Source organism: Anabrus simplex, chromosome 14, assembly GCF_040414725.1.
Source record: "Anabrus simplex isolate iqAnaSimp1 chromosome 14, ASM4041472v1, whole genome shotgun sequence".
NCBI classification, from domain to species: Eukaryota; Metazoa; Arthropoda; class Insecta; order Orthoptera; family Tettigoniidae; genus Anabrus; species Anabrus simplex.
In genome coordinates, this window is record NC_090278.1 from 99,805,917 (window position 1) to 99,823,247 (window position 17,331).

Consider the following 17,331-nt stretch of genomic DNA (forward strand, 5'->3'; position numbering starts at 1 on the left):
ATTAGGGAAAATTTGAGACACCGCTCCTGGACGTAATTTCCATCTCACAGGAGACATAACCACTTTTTCACCATTCATTATAAAATTATCTGATTTTACTATGAAATAATCAGAGAAATGAACTTGACAAATTCTACTATTACGCATTAACACAGTATCCTTTCGTGGAACAGCTCTGGCCCATTTTTCAAATTTATTTATATCCTTCGGTGGTGAAAAGAATCTTAATACCATTAACTACTCTACCATAGCCTGACTTATAGCCAGACACAAAACAGTACGGCATGTTGAACTATTAATTTAATCAAGCCACATAACACACGTGCTTTAAGTGCACAACACACAATGAACTGAGTTTAGGAACTGAAAGCAAAGAAAATTCAACTTATTGACTTGAAATATCTCGCACAATAACATCTCCAGCACTTTCCTACACATGGTTTGCCGGTCTACTGAAGCACGTGTTGGACACAGTCGTTCGCAGTGCTCCCACTGGCGGGTCCACAAACTACCACGCTATAACGGTTGAGTCATCACACTTGTTATTATATTCGTCATGCTGTTACTATAGACGAGCTAAACGCTCACTTTGCTCTGTGTATTCTTATGTATGTGATTAGTCAAATTTATGTTAAAGTGACGAAGGCAATGCAATATTTCCTTTCACAAGTAATTGTGGGCCAAAGGGTTAAATCACTCAATGTATGGAATATCTTTCACTGGCCAAAGAGCACTGCAAAGAACAATCAGTCAAACAGCAAATACAGTTTCAAACACACACGTTCATTCTCTTCGTGTTGACCCTTGATCATAGTCGGTTATTCTTGACCAGTAGTTCCTGTTTTAAAGTACGGTAGCGATTTATTTTATTGTCTGGTAGCCATGGGTAGAAGCGGAGTGACGATCAAACAGCATGCCGAGAGTCACAAATTGGGACATTTTATGTAAGCGATACAGATAGGCCGATATTGCAATCAAAGACTTCAAGAAAAAAATATTTTGCAGTCCTTCCTTTGCCTCGGCAGCACTGCTCTGCATTTGGGCCTCCACGAACAGTGTCGATGTAGAGTTTTTTTTAGCAAGTACAAGACAATTGTAACTGATAGGCGGTCTCGAATGAAGGAGGACACCGTTTAAACAATTCTCATGTTGTTCCTGTTCCTTGTAGGTGTGTTGATGCGTTCAGAATAGTATTTTTCACTTTGAAATTGAGTTTGTAAATAGGCATATTCGTGTGTGTGCGTTAATAATTCTTGCAGTCTTATATTGATGTTTGTCTTATTTTCTATAGTGAATTCAAAGGTTGTGGGCTCGGATCCCACAGGTGTCTTCAACACGTATTAAATGTACGTAACATGACCTAATAGGTTGGAAGTTGGTTTTGATTAGCAAATTATTCCTATTTTTAACCAATTTGCTACAAAATGCTAAATTTGAAAATCAAAACTCTAAATCTCTGATTTTTAAATGCTATAAACCACAAACTCGAGTGATAATCAAGTACCATGAGGCGTGTTAGAAATCAAACTTTTACCGCAGGTGCTGTCAAGAACAGTACAACCACACTGTCGCATTCTGGGAAGTCTGAAGTGACACGCAAACAGGAGGAGTCTGAGACCTCTGGCCAGCTTCGCCCAAACAGCAAAACCTTTTTCGGAACACTAAACATACGAGCAGGAAAAACAAGAAACAGATAATGGCACTACAAGAAACAAGACTGCCTGACGAAAACACAATGGATTTCGGGAACTACATATTCTTCAAAAGTAAAACAGACTGCGAAAAGGTAGACAAATCCTGGGAAACTGTAGAATAAATAATATCTAAAATTTCTCCAAACAACATCAAAATCTTACTAGGCGACTTCAATGCACAATTAGACACAGAAAAACAATAGGAAAAATCCCAGCACATAAATGGACCAACCAAAATGGACAAAGACTAGTCAAACTCTGCAGGATATTGAACCTTAAAAGCATGTCAATATGCTTCAAAAAGAAACCATCAAAACAAATGACATGGAGATCACCAAACACACTCATCGGTGAATTCCAAATTGACCATGTAGCAATCTCTTATCGAAACCTCAGAGAAATTATGAATGTTCAAGTCAGAAGGGGTGCAGACATAGACTCTGATCATTACCTGACAAGAATCAAACTATCTCAGAGATTCACAAAGAAGAAGCCACCCCACTAGGATCCAACCATCCCTCACAGAGAGAAAGGAGGCGAAAAATTGGCAACAACTCAGAAGCGAACTGATTACAACAGCACAAACCCTAATTCCTCTTGAGGAGTGTGAACAGAAGGCATACAACAACTGCAACAGCAAAAAGACTGAGAATAACTACAAAACATTCTTGGCAGTGTGGAAGGAAACAGCTCATTTGATCAGACAGACCAAAAGGAAATTTGAAAAGGATAAACTACTTGAAATTGAGAAGGACTTTGAGAGAAACAACACAGAAAAAAATTTCTACAAGAACTTCAAAAGTAAGCTTGCAGGATATCAACAACAGAGTCTCTGGACAGTTGGCACTAAAGAACCAAGAAAACCGTGAGGAACTTGCCAGAATTACTGAGCTGTCCAGAACAAACACAGAGATTTCTTCCACAAAGTGAAGTAGAGCGGTCGGGTTTCGATGCTGAGACAGAACACGAAGAGTTTCGCCAACCGAGCGAGTCCTCTTTGCTCTCTATCTCACTTCTCCCCCACCTTCGTCGTTTTTTACCTTCACAATGCCGCCATAGATTAAGACACACTAAAAGCAAAGTGGGCGGTTTTGGTGCGGAAACAAAATAAAATACATTAAATTTGTTTGAATATCAGAATTTCTGTCTTGGGAACAATGGTCCACGGTGCTGGTATCTGGTATTTACTGTTGAACGGTAGTTTTGTCATTCAGTTGCTTTAGATTAGCCATGGAGAAAATAAAAAGGAAAAGTAACACCCTATATGAAAAAGTAAAATTTATACGAGACGTGGGCGCTAATCCAACACAAAACAAAAGCTGAAATTGCTTCAGACTTAGGGATTGCTTATACCATGCTATGTACTTGACTTACTTGACTTATTTCCTGTATCTCCTAAGTGGAGCATAGGGCATCACCATGCTATGTACAGTCATCAGTAAAAGAAACGCTAATTTGGATGAGTTCTTAAAACTGGGTTCAAAATCAGTAATGCGCAGCCGTCAGCAAGAAGGAAAGTACATAAATTTGGAGAAAGCACTTTTCACATGGTTCCAACAAAAGCGGTCTGCAGCTCTACCAATTCGTGGTGACGTGCTGAAGGCAAAGGCGATAGATTTAGCTAAAATGATGAGTATCACTGCTGATTTCAAGGCTTCATCAGGATGGTTGCAAGGATTTAAAGATTGTCATGGAATTACAGGGAGAACAATTTGCGGTGACTCGAAAGCTGTGAACGACATCACGGTGCAGCACTGGAAAGATGAGGTTCTGCCAGGTTTTGTACGCGATTATCAGCCTCCAAACATCTACAGTTGTGATGAGACCGGCCTATTCTATGATCTCCTTCCTAATAAAACATTAGCCGAAAAAGGTGACTCATGCCATGGAGGGAAGGAACGTAAAATTAGTGTAACAGTACTTCTCGCCACCAATGCAGATGGATCTGAAAATCAAAGAATCCAAGGTGTTTTAAGGGTGCGAAAGCAAAACCTACGGAATATGAGTCGAACAGAAATTCTTGGATGACTATGCTTTTAATGGAACAGTGGTTTCCCCACACAGTTCTTTTTTTTTCCATTTCAAAAGCTAAGTAAAACACATTTTTTCTTGAAACTGATTTTGAGTTCTTTTCACGAATTTTGAACCTACAGCTTATCTTAAGTTTTTTTAGGGCAGTTTTTTTTTGTGTGTGTGTGTGTGTGTGTGTTGCGATCAAAGTATTTATAACAATCTACACAAATATCAACAGTTCACACCTATCCCTTCACTGGTTTCTTCAAATATAGACGTACTGCCAATAATAATATAACCTGCACCGATTTGAACATCATTCTGGTTATCGGAATTTTCCATTACTTCCAAGGCACCTCGTACTTTGCTGTCACTTTCACTACTTTCAGGAATAATTTCCTCATCAGAATTAACACAATAATCGCTATCACCATCAGTACTGTCGCTATGATCTTTGGAAATCAAGCGCTCGATTTCAGAATAGTCAACAAAGTGGGCTGCCATCTTGATTCTAAGAACATATGAAAGTATTTTCACTTCTACAGCTAAATAAACTTCTCCATACTGTTGCTTGCTTTTCAAAGACTTTCAAAAGTGAAGATAAAACTATCAGTAATAAACTGGTATCTATATTAGTGTCGTCTAGCATCCAGTTATGAATCTGTGGCAGAAGAAAGACACCGTCTGTCAGAAAGAAAATCGCACTTGATAAAACAGTGCACCATCTTCCAGAAAGACGATCCACAGGTCTAGGGTAACACACATTCAACTGGAAATCTGCCTTTAAACACACTTTACCCGGCGAGTTGGCCGTGCGGTTAGAGGCACGTAGCCATGAGCTTGCATCCGGAAGATAGTGGGTACGAGCTCCACTGTCGGCAGCCCTGAAGATGGTTTTCTGTGGTTTCCCATTTTTACAGCAGGTAAATGCTGGGGCTGTACCTTAATTAAGGCCATGGCCATTTCCTTCCAATCCCTAGGCCTTTCCTACTCCTTTGTCGCCATAAGACCTATCTGTGTCGACGCGATGTTAAGCCGATAGTAAAAAAAAAAAAAAAAAAAACCACACACACTTATAATGGTTGACATGGGTTGTATGTCATGAAAACACGTTAACATTTCAAGAACATCCTAGGATCCAGATCGCAGATAATTGGAATGTGTTTGTACAATGTTGAGCAGAGTTTTAAAATTCCTGTTATATAATCCAAGCATCAACACAGAAATGACAGTTATAAATTATGTTCTCTTGTAGGTTTTAGCCAAGTCATCCAAAGAGCGAGAGCCGTCCTCCATAGACCTTTCCAGGATCGACCCAGTGCTGCTGGACCATCTGATGCCCTTCCAGAGGGAGGGTGTGTGGTAAGTTGCTGAAAACAGTATGTTTCTTAGACAGCACCATTTGAGATCAGTCCTTGGTGATGTACTGGAAGGGGCTCGACTTCCAAACAGCTCAGTGTAAGCCTCTAATTTGCTCGTCTCTGTAGCAAGTCACAGTTGTTGAGTGAGCCGGGAGGAAGTTCTGCTTGTGTTTTGTGGTTTCAATGTACTTCATGTCACACCGAGATGGCGAAGATGGTAGGGCTAGGAGTTGGGAAGAAGACACAGCCCCAGCATTTGTCTGGTGTGAAAATGGGAAACTACAGAAAACCAGCTATCGGGCGAGTTAACCGTGCATCTGAGAGATAGTGGCTTCGAATCACACTCTCTGCAGCCCTGAAGATGGTTTTCTGTGGTGTCCCATTTTTATACCAGGAAACTTATGGCGATGTACCTCAATTAAAGCCGCTTCCTTCCCATTCCTAGGTCTTTCCTATCCCATTGTCGCCATAAGACCTATCTGTGTCTGCGTGACATAAAGCCACTAGCCAAAAAAGGAAAACCATCTTGAGGGCTGCCAACAGTGGGGTTGATGGCTACGTGACTTGAACTGTACAGCCACATTCTCGGTAACAAGTTGTGAATGGTGTGGAAGTAATTCAACCCAATTGAGAAATGAACAAGTGCAAGAATATGTGACTCTCTTATTGGAAGAACACGGTGTTTGTGAGAATACGTCCCTAAAGATGAGTATGCAAGAAAGTTCTAATCACTGTGTTTGCTATCCGTTGTGAATATGGTTTCTCTGCAATGATACCATCACAGTATACACACAAGATGATATGAATTGACTCATCCCTCGTTAGGATTGGCAAACAGAAGATATGTAATAATAAAAAGCTGTCTTTGTTGAAAATAAATTATATTTTTACAACTAACATTATTCACACTAGAACTTTGATGGTTTGCTAATTTCAGGGTAATTCTATGCTTGTGTTTTTCATGCACAAGATATTGCCTACAATTACATTGGTGGATCATAAACACCGACATACCTACGAGCTCTATTCTGCTCACTGCTTGCTTCATGTGATATATTTACAACTGGCGTTATATGAACATGTCTTAACTCTTACAGTGCCAAGATGCCGATGCATTGGCACTTACATTCTGTACGAAAAATGCCAGGATGCCGATTCGATCGGCACCCTCTTATAAGTCGTGTGGTTATGCAGTAAGGTGCTAGATTGCACCACAAATCAAGTAGAAAGAAGGTAGAATGTTTGTATTTCCTTCTTGTGTCATTAAATGGCTCGGATGTAGCTTCTTCTGTGAGCGCTTGACGTCTATGATCCATTGTGGCAGCCTCCTTGTTTGTTTATGTCCGCGGGTTGTGATTTGTTTTAAATGATTTTACGTTCTAATTAACGCAATAGGATTATTTATCGTAATATATTCAGTTTATTATTATTATTTGTACTGTAGTTATATTTACTTAGCAATTTATTTAGGTCGTAGTAAAGTTGTAAATAGTACATTTATCACAACAAGGCATATAGTCTCGTAAGCCTAATTCGGGAGAAGAAATTGAGGAACTTTTGGGTTCCTTTGAAAATGTAAGCGACTCAAATTTTAACGAAAGTGATGATTATGATGTTTTTGGGGTCTTCAGATAGCGCACCAGAGAATGATTGGAGCTGTGTCATTGGCTAATGGGCTTACAACATTTCATGTAATGTCAAAGAGTTATAGTGACAGTGCTAATGAAAACGACAGTGATAGTGCTAAAGGAAATGTCAGTGAATTAATTATTCTTGGACTGAATGCATATTCACGGAAAGTAATGTTGTCCATCCCACCATTTTTATCAAATCCCAGGGCCAAAACAGAAAATAATAATAATAATAATAATAATAATAATAATAATAATAATAACCTAAATTAAATATCACCCACACTAATAATAATAATAATAATAATGTTCTGGACCATCGTCAAAATGTGCGGACCGCGCTGGAAACGGGCCCTGGCCGGGTAATGACTACAAATGCAGTCCGGCCGCGGGTTCAGTACCGCCAAGGTACCCAATACGACACCATGCCGGATCTCCTCAAGAATTTGATAACTATTAAAAATGCTTATATGAAAAGATAGCAAAGATTTAGGGACCGAACTGACCGGGTGGAATACCTGGACCTAGCCCGGGAACTATGAAATCGATTGCTGGAAAGAAAGATTGAAAAATGGGGGGAACTTTGCCTTAATCTCTCAGAAAACGAGTCAGATCACGAATTTTGGCGGATTCTCTCAGAAAACAAGTCAAATCGCAAATTCCGGCAGATTATATATAAAACGTTAAGCATTCAATTATAAATTTCAGTATAATAGCGTAGTGAAGCACGGGTATCTTGCTAGTATAAAGACTAGTACAATATTGGTTTTAGAGACAATGCTATGAGTGAGAAGTTTATAATGAATAAAATGAATAAAACGATAGTTTGTTACAGACTAGCGGTTGGAACTAGATAATAATGAGAATGATGATCGGAATCGTATTTTTAAAACATAATAAAATAAAGTTGAGAGATGGTCAGGTGACCTGTGATAATTTGTTTAAGCATATGCTGATGTTGTGGTTCACTTTGATGAAGAAGTACGATGTTTATATTGGACCTCTATGGACCATCTCATTAGATATAATGTTATAACGTTGTTGAGAATATGGTCGAAAAGGCAATGTGACAGGAGAGAGTAGCTAACGTGTTGAATGTTGGATCAGAAGTAAAATCATTTGTTATGTTATGAGCTAAAAGTTATTGACGACTGTTGAGCTCTTACTGCGTGTGTTATAGTTCCAACCGCTAGTTTATAAACATTGTAATCTATCAGTTTCATGTCCATGTTGATACTTTGTATCAACCTAATCAATACATGTGGACGGTACCCATTCTTTGTGATTGTGAGTTTATGAACATTTTACAGCAATTTTACTACTAGTCTATAATAAACTATTGTTTTATTCATTTTACTCATATTAATAGTCTTTCAATGTTACTATAGTAAATACTTTCCCCAATTATAAACTTCTCACTCATAGCATTGTCTTTAAAACCAATATTGTACTAGTCTTTTACTATATGTTAATTTTCTTTCAAGTCTCTTCAAAGCTTCAATGTATATCAGTTTTATTTATATGTAAACCAGGTGCCTGATTTTAATTCAAGGTTAAACGCATGGTTGATGATGCCTGTATGTAAGGTGAAACATGTACTATTTTAGTTAACATGTCAATGTTTATTTAACAAAGACAAGATTTATTGTATTGATTAGGTGGACAAATTAATAAATTAACTTATTGTTATTATTTCAATCACATACCACCTAGTCGAGCAGCTCGTGTCCTTTCTCTCAGTTCTTCCCAGCCCAAACTTTGCAACATTTTTTGTAACACTACTCTTTTGTTGAAAATCACCCAGAACAAATCAAGCTGCTTTTTTTTGGATTTTTGCCAGTTCTTGAATCAAGTAATCCTGGCGAGGGTCCCGTAAACAGGAACCATACTGTAGTTGGGGTCTTACCAGAGACTTATATGCCCTCTCCTTTACATCCTTACTACAACCCCTAAACACCCTCATAACCATGTGCAGAGATCCGTACCCTTTATTTACAATCATATTTATGTGATTACCCCAATGAAGATCTTTCCCTATATTAAGCTTCTGGATGCTAGCGACCGGGTTATAGGTATAAGGAAAGTGTGGCCGTTGTAGTGCTTGTGAACATGCTGTAAGAGGTGCTGTCTCCGTGTGTGTTTCAGTTTTGGCGTCTCTAAAGGTGGCCGTTGCCTCATAGCTGACGACATGGGTCTGGGCAAGACCATTGAGGCCCTAGGCATTGCTCATTACTACGTGGATGACTGGCCCATGCTCATCGTCTGCCCGTCCTCCGTAAGGTGAGTACACATCCTCTAGTTTCCTTGCGATGCTCAAGTCGCCAGCTTTGATTGTGGCTTAGTCCAGTGCTCAAATATGTCAGTACCACACAGATGAAGAATACACTCACGGTATCCCCTGCCTGTCGTAACAGGTGACTAAAAGGGGCCCCAGGAGCATGGGTTGGCGACCACGGGGCCCGTACCTGAGTCCTGGCATTGCTTGTGCCATCTATCCTGTGCAACCTCCCTTGGTCAACTCTTGTTCTTTTCTGATGTGATGGATCCCTTCTTTCTCTCTCAGTCCCCTGTGGGTAGGGGGGGCACAGAGCCAGGGTATCTCCTGCCTGTCGTAAGATGCGACCAAGGGATGATTTTATTAGTATCATTACGCGGGAACGCCTTTACTTGCGAGCAGTTGGTGTTTCTAGTGAAACGTGTCAATTGAAAGCACTACAGATCTCAAAAGAACTCAAAACACAGGGTTTTACTGCAAGCCGCGGATGGATCTGAAACTTTTATAGGAGAAAGGGATTGTGCATTCGGAGACGAACATCTGTTTCACATCAGCATCATCATCATCATCATCATCATCATCATCATCATCAATGTCCCACTCCAGTCGCCCGGCTGTGGTTAACAAGCCTCCTCCACTCCTTTCTGTCCTTCCACTTTTCCTGCTCCATTACTTCTGCCACATCCCATCCAGCTTCTCTAATGCCCTTCCAAATCTGATCCATCCACCTTCTTCTCGGTCTTCCAACTGGTCTATTTCCCTTAACTTCTCTTTCCAATTCCCTTCTTGCTACCCTTTCTTTTCCCCTTCTTTTTACATGTCTGAACCATCTCATTCTTGCTTTCTGTATCTTCTCTGATTTTAATATTTTGAATTCTATCTCTTCTTGTCTTTTTAACCGATTTTCTTAAAAATTTCATTTCTACTGCTTGGATCTTACTATCTTGTCTCTTATTAGTTACCAGCGTTTCTAGTCCGTGTGTTACAATTGGTATGAAATACTGTTTATATAATGTTAATTTCGTTCTCTTGGTACTTTGTCATCCCATAAAAGCTCTCCGACTTGATGATAAAATGTTGTACCTTTACTTAGTCTATTATTCATTTCAGGGTTGATTTCATTACTTCCATTAATAATGCTAGCCAGATATGGAAACTGTTCTACATTCTCTAACCGTTCTCCCTCTATGTTCACTTGGCTTCTCTTTTCCACAATGCATGACTACAGTTTTCATTTTTACTAATTACCATTCCCAACTCCTTCAGATTTTCATTCCTAATGCCCAGTCTCCTTTGTACTTCCTTTTCTCCCTTTCCCCAAATCACCACATCATCTGCAAATACCAAAGCATTCACTTCATCACTACTGATCCTCTCCTTTACACGTTTTATGATTTCATCCATCAATATAATAAACAGTGCACTTCCTTGCTCAAGACCTTTTTTTGTATAAAATGTTTCAGAGTCACCACTCCCCACTTGTACACTGCTTTTACTCTCATGATAACAACATTTTTATCTTTTTAATTAATGATTTTGGTAAATTCCTTTTCAGTAGGCATTCCTATACATGTTTTCTCTTAACTGTATCATAAGCTTTTTCCAAATACAAAAGTACAAAGATGATTTCCTTGTACCTTTCCAGATGTTTTTCCATTATCGTTTGCGCTGTAAATATCAAGTCTATTGTTGATCTATTTGATCTATAGTCATATTGTTCTTTCTCTAACTGTGTTTCTATTATATCCCTCAGTCTTTTGTTTGTGACTTTCTCCATTATTTTTAGCCCAGTGATAATAGCGTTATAGAGTAGAACCTCGATAATTCAAAATCGGTTAATTCAAAATCCCGCCTAATTCGAAGAAGCTCTTGTTCCCGGAAACATGAGATACAGTTTTGCATGTTAGTTCAATTGTTTAATTCAAAATACGGATAATTCGTAATTCAAAGTACAATGTCGGCCCCATTACCGAAATTCAGACTTTTAATTCGAAACTGCCTTTACATTTTAAAACAATAGTATGTTACAGAGTAATTTCAACTCGAAATGTATCCTCTCCGCTTCATAATAGAACGCGCGTTCCGGAACGTGAAGGGATAGCTTTCCGCACTTACACTCACTTTGGTGGGTCTACAGTGCGCTTCATGATTGCTAAGTTGAATGAAATAGGAATTCTTTTGTATTCAACCTTTTAAGGAACGCTGTAATATCATGCGGAAAAACAGAATCCGCGAACACTGGTGATGCCGACAGTTAAAAAAAGTGTCTTATATAATAGATTCGTAGGCACCGAACAATATTGTCATTACCAGTGAAACTGCAATGCTTTATTTTAATGCGAGCCCAAACGGTCTTATGGTTTTAAAGGAGAAATTGCCAGCCGGGAAATCGTACAAGGGTGAGGGATGGGGGTCATAGTAGTGCGTTGCAATGCACATGGAAGCGAGATACTTTATCCCCTCGTCATAGGAAACTTCGATAAGCACAATGTTTTAAGAGCGTCGGGCACTTTCCATCCCAGTACAAAGAATCTGAAAATGCAAACAGTAGAGAAATCCAAAAAATAATGCATTTGCACAGGGGAACCGGCATAATTTATCCTCGTCTTTGAATTGTGCGATTTTTTTTTCTTTCGTTGCGTGAGGTTATGTTTGTCAGTGATTTATCGAAGTGCATTATTTGAACATTGTAAATGCACCTTGTTGGATACATTTCGGAAATAGTTTTTTCCATGGCATTGGAAAGGTTTAAACTGTGAATCGAGCTGATTGCATGTATTAATGGGTCTTAGAATACTTTGTGACGCAGCAAGTGTTTACATTTCTGAAGTACGGGAGAAGTGCCATGGCGGGAAATTGTACAAGGATAGAGTCATAGGAAAGTTCGATTTTACGGGCATCGGGTCCTTTCTGTGTAAATACAAGGCATCTAAAATGCATACAGTATAGTACTCCAATGAATAAAGCACTTGCACATGGGAGCCAGCATAGATTTCTCCTCGTCTTTGAATCGTGCTTTTTTCTTTCTTTCGTTGCGTGAGGTTGCGTTGAATACTGTAAATGCGCCTTCTTGGATACATTTTGGAAATAGTTCTTTTTTTAATGGCATTTGAAAGGTATAAACTGTGAATCAAGGTTAACTGCATGCAGTAACGGGCCTTAGAATAGTTTGTAACGCGGCAAGGGTTGGTACTTCTGAATTGCAAATTGGCGGTTAATTCGAAATCACGTAATTCGGAAGTCCGATTTTTGAGTCCCAACGACTTCGAATTAATGAGGTTTTCTCATTTCTTCCTATTTCCTTTTTTGAACAGTGGTACAATGCTTCCTTGCTGCCAGTCTTCAGGTATCCTTTCATTCTTCCATATGGCATTGAGGGCCCGGTATAGCCATTGTAGTCCAATGCTTCCTGCTGCCTTAATCATATCAGCATTGAATTCATCTTTTCCACTTGCTTTATCTTTAGTCATTTGCTTTCACTGCCCTTTCCAAGTTCCAACCATGTTATCGGGTTCTCTTCTTTTTCTCCATCTATTATTTACATTTTCTTATCTCCTTCCTCCTCCAACCAGTCATCCTCATTATAAAGTTTTCAAAATGCTTCACCATCATCTTCTGAAGACCCTTTTCATTATGTACTGTGGTTCCATCTTCCCTCTCTAATTCCTTGATTTACTGAGCTCGATAGCTGCAGTCGCTTAAGTGCGGCCAGTATCCAGTATTCGGGAGATAGTGGGTTCGAACCCCACTGTCGGCAGCCGCAGCCCTGAAAATAGTTTTCCGTGGTTTTCCATTTTCACACCAGGCAAATGCTGGCTGTACCTTAATTAAGGCCACGGCCGCTTCCTTCCAACTCCTAGCCCTTTCCCGTCCCATCATCACCATAAGACCTATCTGTGTTGGTGCGACGTAAAGCAACTAGCAAAAAAAAAAAGCCTTGATTTTTTTCTTGATTTACTCCTTTCGATTATATTACTCTGTATAATAGTTTCTGATTTCCCTGACTATCTTGCTCAGTTTTGTTGGTAAACTCTCCCCAACATTTCTCCTTTTCTTCCTTGATAATTCCTCTTGTAGTTTCAACCTTTTGTATTCCACATGTAACCTTTCTATCTTATTCTCATCCCTCTGATACATTTTTTGCTTTTCCTTATCCATTTCTTTCTTCACCTTGTTCCTTTCTTTTATTTCTTTTTTTTAAATTTTGTTTGTCCACCACCGTATCTCCTTCCCCCTGTGGGTAGGGGACGCAGATGAAGAATACACCCACGGTATCCTCTGCCTGTCGTAAGAGGCGACTAAAAGGGGCGATCAAGGGATGATCAAATTAGAACCCTGAAACTACTTGTGATTAGTATCACCACGCGGGGAACACCATGGGTCGCCTTTACTTGCGCGTTGGGTACCAAATAGGTTTGTGATTAGTAGCACTATACAATATGAACGACACCATGGGATGAGGGGCCCATGGTTCTGGCTTGCCTATGGTTAGTACCCATTATATGAGGAACACCACGGGATAATATGAGTCCTGGTGGTTGGTACACTTAGGTGATGAACACCGTAGGTTTGCGTTGCCTGTCAAGGGCGCCGCAATGTGCGAAACACAGTAGGTCTGTAATACATGTGCGAATTTCATTACCTGTGAGTCGTACCATAATGTATGGAATACCGCGAGTCTACGCTACTCTTGATTAGTACCGCAACATGGGATATAACATGGTTCTACTTTTCTGGCGATAAATACCATTATGAGGGCCGATGACCTGGATTTTGGACCCGTTTCGAGAACGAGCATATTCTAGTCGATTCAGTATCGTGCTATAGAAGCAGTCCCTATGTGGGTCGGATCCACTGATCGTTTTAACTTCACATCAATCCATCCATTCATGCTTTGTCCTCACACTTTGAATTCTGGTCAGTGGAGGATTTTGGATTTTTAATTTGTCATCTCATTTCGTACCATTAGGGACTGATGACCTCGATGTTACGCCCCTTTAAACAACAAGCATGAATCATCAATCCGTATCTCCTTTCCCTTAACCTTTGCTTTTGTTTTCCTGCATACCTCAATTGCTACTTCCACAAATGTCTGTCTTAAATTCTCTACTTCGTATTTCCGTGTTAGGCAACTTCCTTTTTATACAATCTTGGAATGCCATTCTTTTATCCTCCTCCTCCAATTCCCAAATCCTGATCTTTGGTTTCTTCTTCAATACAATTTTAGGGAATTTACTTATTTTAATTCCACAATCAATAATCTATGATCACCTTCCATACTTTCACTGGGGATTATCTTCATATTCATGACGTATCTCCCCCATTCTCGGTCTGTTATCATAAAATCGATGAGTGTTCCATACTGTCCATCCCAACTATATCGTCTGATCTTATGGCTATTCCTCTTCATAAACCATGTGTTCTTTATTATCAGGTTATTCCTGATACAGAAGTCCAACAGTTTCTCTCCATCTTCATTTCTATCGCTATACCCATGTGGGACCAGAATATTCTCATATTCCAGTCTGTCAGTTCCCACATGAGCGTGAGTATATAAAGAAAAATTAATGGCCTTTCAGCATCACATTATTCATTTGAGGAAGCAAAATTCTTATTTGCTGTCACAAATTGGGAATGCTGACCAGACACCTGTCTATTTTGAAATGCTGTTGGAATATACAGTGGATAAGAGGGGTTCTAAAAGTGTAACCACCGGGCGAGTTGGCCGTGCGCGTAGAGGCGCGCGGCTGTGAGCTTGCATCCGGGAGATAGTAGGTTTGGATCCCACTATCGGCAGCCCTGAAGATGGTTTTCCGTGGTTTCCCATTTTCACACCAGGCAAATGCTGGGGCTGTACCTTAATTAAGGCCACGGCCGCTTCCTTCCAACTCCTAGGCCTTTCCCGTCCCATCGCCGCCATAAGACCTATCTGTGTCAGTGCGACGTAAAGCCCCTAGCAACAAAAAAAAAAGTGTAACCATCACAACAGGTGGTAACGAAAAGAAACGATGCATGGTAATGTGCGTATTAGCGGATGGAACCAAACTCCCTCCATGTGTGGTTCCCACTCCCGAAAGGAAACTTGCCGGGCGGTGTTATTGTTAGAACACAAGTCCAGCTGGACGGACAGTGCGTTAGTTGAGGAATGGGTGAAATGCGTTTGGCAACGTCGCCCGGGAGCTTTGTTACAGAAACGAAACATGCTTGTGTTGGACAGTTACTGAGGACATGCAACTGACACCATAAAAGATATGATGAGGAAAGGAAAAACCGATCTTGTGATAATTCCTGGAGGATTCACTTCTATTCTACAGCCGTTGGATGTGTGAGTGAACCGGTCTTTCAAAACTGCAATGAAACAGTTGTACACCGAATGGATGTCTGATGGTGGTCACGCGTTAACACCAACCGGACGAGTGAAGAGGCCTGAAGTGGGACTAATATGCAGCTGGATCAAGACTGCATGGGTGTGCATTCCCAACGATCTAGTGTCCAAAAGCTTTAAGAAATGTGGAATTTCACATCCAGTGGACGCTAGTGAGGACGACTGTTTGTGGAAAGATGCCAGCGACAAAAGTTCCTATGGTGTGCGTATTGGACCGATTTTATTTACGATTTTTGTGTTGATTTTATTAATTGTAAGCTGTTTGAATTTATATTTGTGGTATATTTGAAGAAATTGAAATATATTTGATTTTTTATTTTTTTCCTTATTTTGCCGTCTCGAATTTAGGGTGCGGGTCTTATTTGGTGGCGAGTGGTGTTCGGGATTATACGGTACATCAAGTGCCGCTTCTTCTTTCATTATGAAGGAAATAAGACGGTGAGATCGTTCGGAAGTTCTCCAAGTTTCAGCTATATCTCAATACTTTGTAAGTCATTTGAGAATTACTGATCAAATCTTTTCAGAGGAGATAACATTGAGCCACTAAATCAGTGTGTTAACCACCTTCCTCTATGTACACACATGGCACATGAAAGGAAATAATTCAAAGGTCATCCTGTCAAATGGAAGTCTTACAGTTTTTCTTTTGTGTAGGTTTTAGGTATTGCGCCTGCTACACTAGCGCAGTTTGCCACCACCGCCTATTAAGTACGAGAGAGCACTCGCTTTCTCTTTCTATACACGATGATTTAAGTGACAGAGTTCAGAGTGGTACAGCACAGGCTGCAATGATTGTAGGAGCCTGAAACTTCCTAATCAAGGAGTACTCTCCTGAATTATGCAATTCCCGTCAGCAGGCAAAAATATGGTGCTGCAAGCATTCAGAACGCAGTATAGATACATGGAAGATCAAACACATGATAACGATGGTTCTGGCATCTGTTCAACTCTGCAACTTACTGCAAACGTAACACAGCATGGTCGACAGTCGTTCACGGCATATCCGCTGAAATCAGAGTGACATGTCATTTGTTGTACGCTAGCCTTTAGATCAGGCTGAGATCAGTATGTCCCGTTCTTTTTAATATATCCTCACAACCAGAAGAGACATGGATTTAGGTTGCGGGATCTTGAAGACCACAAATGCGGAAATTGTGTAGAGTTGGTGCTGATGTAACTCATAGCAAATCTTTCACTTGGTGAGTAACGTGTGGTGTTGTCCCATGTTGTGTAAAATAATGGTGTGGTCATAGTTGCATTCTTGCAAAGTTGGAATCATGTGATGCACAAGGGGGTCGCTAACCGATCCGCAAAGAAAATTGGACCAAGAATGAAGGAGCTTCGTGAAACTACATCAAACAGGTGCATTGGTTGTTTCTGCACAACATATGTGACTGTTCTGTGTATTCACTGCACTTCGTCAGTCCACAGGCCACATGTTGTCCACGGCAAACTCATCAAGTTTTAACAATGTTTGAGTAAAGTCCACCTTTACAATACCTTTTCCTTTTTTAAAATACTGCAAAGGTTGAGTTTACTCAAAACAGACTTAAAACTTGCCCAAATTTGATAATACGGATTAATTATGAAGTTTATGGCGTTCGATTTAAATTGGTACTCAGTGTGGATCTTTTGTGGATACCAGCGTAAAATGCACCACAAAATCTTGCCAAGGGAGCTACAGCAACTATCGTCTGTGGAGATGAGCTGGTGCGATACCTAATGCATCATGTTCTTCAGCGCATTAATCGAGATTGGACCCTTCCCAACTCTTTCTTTTGGCGTTGCTCCCCCTTCTTAATTAATTCTGTGTTCTGTGTACGAACTATACAAACTTCCAAGTGCGATTTTCTCATAATCATGTTTTCGTGCTTCTGCACATGGAATTATCTGTGAATGTTCAGTTTGCAAAAGTGCGTCACGAAGCAACCCCCAGCAACACACCAACATCATAGTTACACATTCTGACTGC

The 17,331-nt window shown here is 40.1% G+C and overlaps 2 protein-coding genes across 7 annotated transcripts in view; one reads left to right on the plus strand and one right to left on the minus strand.

The window, feature by feature from the left end:
• The window catches only part of LOC136885430 (retinal guanylyl cyclase 2), a 301,136-nt gene that overhangs the window by 238,594 nt on the left and 45,211 nt on the right, over positions 1–17,331 (minus strand). The window lies entirely within an intron of this gene.
• The window catches only part of Marcal1 (SWI/SNF-related matrix-associated actin-dependent regulator of chromatin subfamily A-like protein 1), a 58,755-nt gene that overhangs the window by 8,991 nt on the left and 32,433 nt on the right, over positions 1–17,331 (plus strand). For all 6 annotated transcript variants that reach the window (XM_067157981.2, XM_067157976.2, XM_067157977.2 and 3 more), the window contains 2 exons: positions 4,963–5,069; positions 8,845–8,979. In XM_067157981.2, coding sequence (XP_067014082.2) covers positions 4,963–5,069; positions 8,845–8,979 — 242 coding nt within the window. The remainder of the gene's footprint in view (positions 1–4,962; positions 5,070–8,844; positions 8,980–17,331) is intronic.